Source organism: Mus caroli, chromosome 11 (assembly GCF_900094665.2).
Source record: "Mus caroli chromosome 11, CAROLI_EIJ_v1.1, whole genome shotgun sequence".
NCBI lineage: Eukaryota > Metazoa > Chordata > Mammalia > Rodentia > Muridae > Mus > Mus caroli.
Window position 1 is genome coordinate 17,118,347 of NC_034580.1, and position 7,463 is coordinate 17,125,809.

The following is a 7,463-nucleotide window of genomic DNA, read 5'->3' on the forward strand; positions in this document are numbered from 1 at the left end:
GAAACTTACTTGTAGGCTAAGCAGTTTCAAAATGGAATAAAATCTTCATAAAGTTAAGAAAGACCCTCAAGTAATTAAGACTTTTTTTCTTATTTTTCCAGACCTTGGTGGCTCTGAGTCTCAAGACTCCTGAATCAACCAAAGGTGATTGGAGACTTATAAATATATTGTAGTCTAAGACACCCTATCTTGCAGATGGTACTTTTACTAGTAAGATCGCAATTCTCTCTAAACTCAGCCTAATTAGAAATGCTGTTAGGAATCACAAATAGATTTTAATAATAAGCACACACACCCAAGTTCTTCAGACTTTTAAAAGGCAGGGACAACTGACTTATGCGCCTGAGAAATGTGACAGGTGATTGGAAGCCAGGAACTGGGGGGACGGGGTAGCCTCAAAAGGCCTTAAGTACTGGAGGCCAGTGGGGTATCTGGAGTTGACCTTTCACCTTTGAAAGGCATTAATTTTGGAGACGGAACCATGTTTGTTTACTATGAGGGGCTGAGGGAGTCAGGGCAGGCGGAAGGAAGCTAGGGCTTTAGTGGGTGTAAGCGGCCGGGAGTCAGTTGGTCTGGGGGGCGAGGGGTCCGCTCCCGCCCGCTCGCCAGGGAAGGCGGAAGGCAACGCTCGGCTTCTTTGGACAACCTGGGCGGCGGCGGGGGGGGGNGGGGGGGGACCGTGCGAGCTGGAGCGCAGATCCGACAGGACTCCTGCCTTTGCGAGGACGACAGGGGGAGGCGCGGGGCAGCCACGCGGGGTCGTCCCCGCTCGGGGGACACTGGCTCTGCGGCGGCCGCGCCAGGCCCTGTCGGAGCTGCGCGGCGACTCCGGGTCTGGCCGCGGCCCTCCCGCCCCGGCGACGCCGCGGTGGATTGTGGGCTGGGGGCTGCGGCGGCCTGGCGGCGGCGGCGGCCTGCTGCACGCTCTCCGCGGACCCAGCCGCGCCGGGCCGGTGGCGTGAGGCGGGCGGCGGCGTGGGGAGCTGAGGCGCCCGGGGCGGTGGTCGCGGCGCGGCGGCGGCTCCCCTGGAGGCCGGGGATGTGGGAGAGGCGGCGGCAGCAGCGGCGGAGGCGGCGCTGCGGACCTGGGGGAGACTGCTGGCTGACAGGACACCCGGGCGAGACGTGAGGGGCCCGCCGCGGCCGCTCTGCCCCCGAGCGGCGCTGGGCTCGAGAGGGCGGCCCTGTGCTCCCGGGCCCTCCGGCCAGCAGGCGCGGGGCGGAGGCGGGAACCGGGCTCGGACCCGGCGCGCAGGGCGGCGGCGGCGGCGGCCGCGGAGCAGCAGTCTCGGCGCGACGTGGAGGGATGGAGGCGGCGGTGCACTAGGCCTCGTCTGGGGCTGCCGCCCGGGACCGCAGGTAGGTGCCGGGCCCGCGCTTCGCGGCCACCCTCCCCCGACCCGGTGACCGGCGGGGCGGCGGGACCCCACCCCCTCCGTCTCCTCGGGGCTTGGAGCTGACAGAGTTTCGGAGCGGTGACCCAGCCGAAGCTTCATCCTCCCCGCCACCACCACTTCCTTCTCGGCACTCCCAGGATCCGGGCCGGCAGCCGTGCCCCAGCCCCGGCCGGCGTCCGCAGGTGCCGCCCCAGTCCCCTCGCCCCTCTCCGCTCTCCGGAATCCGGGACCAGCAACTTCCATCAGTCCTTGTAGACGCGGAGCCCAAACTTTCCCTGTCTCCTTTCAGCCAGGCAGGCCTGAGCCCCTCTTGGAGCCTTCTAGAATAAAAACACCGCCCCCCCCCCCCCCCGAGAACACTAACCCACAGAAGAACTCAGTATTGTGCAGTTTTGCATTGTAGTTTAAATTATTTTATTTCTTGCAGTTTTGCTAACTGCTGTCTGCAGGGATACAAAGACAGGCCTTCCCTGTTCCCCGTGGGTTGTTTGGGAACTTTTGCCTGACCATTATAATTAGCTGCTTGGCCTGTCCGTGTATGGCTTAGGGTGACTTTTTTTTTTTTTTTTTTAAAGAATTTTGGCCTATTAGAGTTACAAAGTGTTTCTTAAAATTCCTTTTTAACCAAGTTTGGTTTTTGGTCTTTATAGAGACTTCTTTTACTTTCGAAGAATTAAATTGGGCTACTTCTGTTTTCTAATTGATTTCATTTTGGGTTCTCAAACTCAGGCCAGTCTTAATACATGTTCAGCGGGCAGGGGATATTATGATACGTTATTTGTGGTATATGGAGAAGTAGGTGATAACTTAGGCTGGAGGTCTTGATGGACATTCAGTTTTATTAATGGGAGCTCTAATTGGAAAACTACTTGACTCCCTAGCAGTTTGGCTGGAACAGATGGAATGATAGGATATGTCTGACTGTATGTAGTACAGTGAGTTGGGTTTCCTAGAAGTGGGTATTGGTGTCCTACACTAATTATCATTAGATAAAATTGGTCACTTTGTACTTGATAGTTGTAGTTTAGGATGTTAGATGCTAACAGTTGTATTGTGTTTTGGCTAGTTTTAAACTGTGTTCTGGCAACCTTAGAACTGTTACTATAAGTACCAGTCTGTTCACAGTAAAACTGTACACACTATCCGTGTGTTGTTGTTGACACTCATATAATTTGTTCTTGTGGTATTGCTGCTACAGCATTTGGCTTTCTAAAATGTTTTTCATTGTTTTCAAAATTATAACTGGCAAAGTTATCTAGAGTTTACTAGGAAAAGAGGATTAAATTTGCATGTATTTATGTTCTGGAAAAGCTAAATTATATTTCTGAATGAGGACTTTTATTACAATTAGATCTTATATAAACCATGAAAGGACAATTTGCAGAACCTATTCTTAGTTGACTATTAACTTTTTTTTCCTACTCTTTTTAAAAACAGCTTTGTGGAGTTAACATACTGTAAAGTTCACCCATTTTAACCCAGTGGTATTTTGGTTTTACCTTGTTAAGTAAGCTCTGCTGAAGTTGTAATCCAAAGCCTTGTGACTGTAAGAAAGGGACTCTCCACCAGCGATGACCAGTGCAGTTGGTTGTATTTCCTGTGTGATCATCCCCATATGTTATTGTGAACACCCTCTTCTCAACCCTTCTGTACTAATTTTTCTGCCTCACCCCTACTGCTCTTCACGAAGCTCTAATCTACTTTTTAAATTTATTTACTTAATGTGGGTCCTTCACATAAATGATGTGAAATTATAGCTTTTTGAAAAATTATTTTAAAGTCAATATTTATACACACACACATATATTTAAAAATTGGGTCAGGAGTAAGATCCCAATCTCAGAAAAACAATATTGTAAACAACTGATAGACGACTCTATGTGGAGAGAGACAAGAAGCGTGAGTCACTTTGTCTTAAGAGTATTGGTGAGGTAAGGGTCAGCCGCTGAAAAGTTGGAGAAGAATTTTTGATAATACTGGAATATCGAATTGGAAAGGACCTTACAGGTCATTGTTGGCATACTTCCTGCTTGTCTCAACAAAGCAGAAACCAGAGGAAGAAATCTGAAGGTTAGAAACTCGAATCTCCAGGATACTTGGCACAAGGCCTGTGATGTGCTTATGTAAAGTGAACATTGGGTGTAGGGATGAGCTGGATACTGGAATTGTTTAGATTCTTGTGTGTATCTATTTGACCTCATGCTGTTATAACTGGGTAAGAACTGGACATTCCTCCAGCATTAGGGACGAATGCTGACAGAGGTTCTGTGCAGACAGAATACATGGTTTAGAAAAGCTTGAAAGCAAAGCATGACAAATATGTTATTTTGAAATGTTATTTTAAAATCAGTTTACTTATTTTTTTGCAGTTTGGGTTAGGGAGTAAGCAGGTAATTTTGAGAATGAAAAAGAACAAAAACAACATTGTAAACAAGATATAGACTGTTTTGTTGTGTCAGTATACATTTGGAGAAAGGAGAGGAAAAAGCTTGAGTGGCTTGGGTGGCTTCAGAGCTAGTTTGGCGAGCTGAGTGAGGGTCAGTGAAATGTTGGATTACAGCTTACATTGTTCACATTTTAAAGATCCAAATTAAAAACAAGTTTAAAAAATTATGATTAACAAATATATTTGGAGGCTTTCTTTTCTGAACTTTCAGAGTTCTAAAATCTAAAACAATAACTATCGAAGCATGGCTTTGTTCTTTACAGAACTTTTGGAAGTGTCTGGAGATGATTTTGATTGTTAAAATAACATCTAATGAAGGACGTTCATAAATGCTATATAATACACAGACCTCTCCATCCCCCCAAAAGAAAAGGCTATCTGAATCAAAGTGCCAGTAGTACTGTTACACTCAGGATCTGAATGGTTCTGGTAAGGACTTGCTCTGTTGTTCCAGAGTCCCTCCCACTGAAGATTACTTGGTGGAATAGAGAAGAACTTAATTCATCTAGCAGTTCTCTTTACTGGGGGAAGCAGTTGAGGGCAAAGCAAAAGGAAAGAATTTGATATAATGTAGATATGTTTTGGTCTGTTTAGTTTACAAATCTGAACAAAAATACCCTTTTAGAAGCTAGAGAGATGGCTTAGTAATTTAAGAGCCCTCCCTGGCTGCTGTTTCAGAGGATCTGAATTCAGTTCCCAACATACACAACTGTCTGTAATTTCAGTTCCAGGGGATCTGATCCCCGCTTCTGGCCTTCTTGGACACCAGGCAAATGTGGTACACAGATTTATATGCTGTTAAAACACTCATATACATAAAATAAAATATATTCATAAAAGAAAAATACCCCCTTTCCCTTAAAATGTCAGCCTTATATTAATGTACATTTTAATTACTGTATTTTGAATTGCTGATTATTACTGCATAGCTTTTTGAAATTAGAAATAAACATATAATACTATCTTTTTTAGCAATTTTTACCTTCATACATCCCCTACCCCTACCTCCTGGTAACTTATCAAGAAAGAAGCTAAATGTTTGAATAGTTTATTTATGCAAGTATGTATGTAGTAAATGTCCAGAATTTTCATATTTTATATACAACTTGCATTTCTGCTTCTCTCAGTCTCACTTTTGACTCTGATGTTTTTAAGTTAATTTTTAAATACTTTGGTGCTGCTGTGCTCCATCTCCCCTTCCTGAGTGCTAGGGTTGTAGACCTGTGCCCCACTGGGCTTGGCTTTTAGGTGATGTTTCTGGTGATAAAAGTGGTAGGATCACCTTTGTTCCTGACTGTCCATGTGACTTTAGAGGAATTATTAAATGTTTCTGGGGTTCAATTTTCTCATCTAACAAATAGTGAGTGTGTCTGGTGATTACTGTATTATGAAGTTATTGCCAATGTGAGTGAGTTTATGGGTTGTAAGATACTATGTCTGGTGAGCCAAATAGTTCAGTGGGGAGAGCATTAGCCTGAAGATGCTTTGTTGACATTAACATTCTCGTAAGAGTTGTTCCAGAAGAACAAATTAGAAAGGAATATGTAGAACTTATCAAAAGCAATGTAGAGGTAGCAAGGTAAAATGAATAATGACTGACAGCTCTTAGGGAGAAGAAAAACACTAATTGTCTCTGTCCCTGCCTTCTTTCTCCCTCCCTCAAAAGAACCACTTAATACATCAATAATTGAAGTTCCTTGCTCTAGAGACCGACTTCAGTAGCATCTGAGGTTGGCTTATTGTAAGATTTCTATCAGGCTTTTTTTCCTGGTCTTTTTTCCCGTGTTGTAGTCATTGATTTTTCAAAAGGGTAAATCTGATCATTTAATTTGTCTGCTTAAATTATTTCTAGCTTTATAATTAAGATGAAATATTATTTCTCATTTCTTTAAGATAAGTGAGTTCCTTTCCTAACATCTTTTTAGCCTTAGAGACTCCACAATTCTCCCCCATTCCAAAATATGTAATTGTTTAAGGCATGTTGAATTCTTTGTGGTACCTGACAATAGATTCTTTTTCTTCCAAATCTTTTCACATACCTCACCTTTTCTAGATCTCCATTACTGTTTTCCCCAATCGGTCTGACTCATTCTTTAGTTCTTGGTAAGCTGTCTACATAGTTATTAATATGTATGGATGTTTTGTCTATTTGTACCGTGCATGTGTCTGATACCCTTAGAGACTAGAAGAAGGTGTTGGATTCCCTGGGATTAGAGTTATAGATGGTTGTGAGCTGCCAAGTGGTTGCTGAGAATTGAGCATGGGTCCTCTTGCAAGAATAGCCAGGGCTCTTGACCAATGAGCCATCTTTTCAGCCTCCTGGCATTGATGTTTTATTATTTAAGATTTAAAAAAAATGATTTATTTATTTATCTCTTTATTTATTTTATGCTTATGAATACACTATAGCTGTCTTCAGACACACCAGAGGAGGGCATCAGATCCTATCATTACAGATGGTTGTGAGCCACCATGTGGTTGCTGGGAATTGAACTCAGGACCTCTGGAAGAGCAGTCAGTGCTCTTAGCCACTGAGCCCTCTCTGCAGCCCCCTAGGATTAAGATTTTAAGCCATAGGTCAGTTGAAAGAATAGTGGAGTGAGCACCACACTACCCCCATTTTTTTTGACAAACCGGTGTGGGTATTTCTCCCATTTTCAAACATGCGCCTCCCAATTACACAAGACGATTCTGCAGGATTATGGTATCTAAGAAAGTCAGTATTTACGTGGTAGCATCATTTGACATAGAGTTAACGCTTAAACATTCTCAGTTGGCCACTGTGTTCTCACTTAATCTGTCCCACTCTCTCACCATGAGTTGAATGGTCAAAAGTAACTTAAAAAAGGAGTCCTTAGGCTGGACACAGGGCCTCTACTCTGTAGAGACAATTTTGACATTTTGGTTTCTTTAGAAAACACAGAAATATTACAAGAATATGTCTTTATTTTAATCCCAGGTGTGGGATATGGGGCTGCTTCAGATTGTCCTCAGCAGCTGGCTATGATTTGCCTCATGCCCTAGCAGGGGCATATTTTTTCCAGTGGCAGACAGTGTCTACAGTCGTGTGACATTTGGAATTCTGTGGACTTATTAGAGAATATATAATGCTAGGGCCCCAAGAGGCAGACTGGGTTGTTGGTTGGTTGCTGTTGGCTTCTGTTTAAGAAGTCACGCATAAAGATGAAACAAGAAGAAATTAGATGTCCTGACAGTGAAACTCAAACTTGCCTCTAATGAACAGGAAGTTGTCTAATGATAATGTTGCCCCCTTTCCTCTCTATCATTTTTTCCTCTCCTGTTTAGAGTTAGAGGTTTGAAAGGATAGAAGAAGGGGGATGGAAAAGGGTGGAAGTAAAAGAGCCCACAAAGTAGCTGAAAGTCCAGCTATAAATAAAATCCATATAAAAAATGTACCTAATTGCCAATTATACACAACTCAAAATATACTTGTCTGTTCTTTTCAAGATTACCCACTGCCTGACTGTTCACCAATTCAAGTATTTCCCATCTCTTGGTAAAGCCAATCCTCCCATTCCCCAAAAAAGTTCAAGTACCAAATTAATGTTCTGTTCATCAAACCTATCTCCTTGAGCTACCAATTCTTTTTTTTTTTTTTT

The 7,463-nt window shown here is 43.7% G+C and overlaps 2 protein-coding genes across 4 annotated transcripts in view; one reads left to right on the top strand and one right to left on the bottom strand.

Annotated features, from left to right (window-relative positions):
- Positions 1-563: 563 nt before the first annotated feature.
- On the bottom strand, positions 564-1,640 carry LOC110304154 (basic salivary proline-rich protein 2-like). Its single transcript, XM_021175384.1, has one exon. The coding sequence runs from the start codon at positions 1,638-1,640 to the stop codon at positions 564-566; it is 1,077 nt and encodes a 358-aa protein (XP_021031043.1).
- Positions 876-7,463, top strand: part of Vps54 (VPS54 subunit of GARP complex) — an 80,643-nt gene continuing 74,055 nt past the window's right edge. For 2 of the 3 annotated variants that reach the window (XM_021176328.2, XM_021176330.2), the window contains exon 1: positions 876-1,359. The gene's annotated coding sequence lies outside the window, so the exon portion shown is untranslated. The remainder of the gene's footprint in view (positions 1,360-7,463) is intronic. The other variant, XM_029483382.1, reaches the window with a different exon arrangement.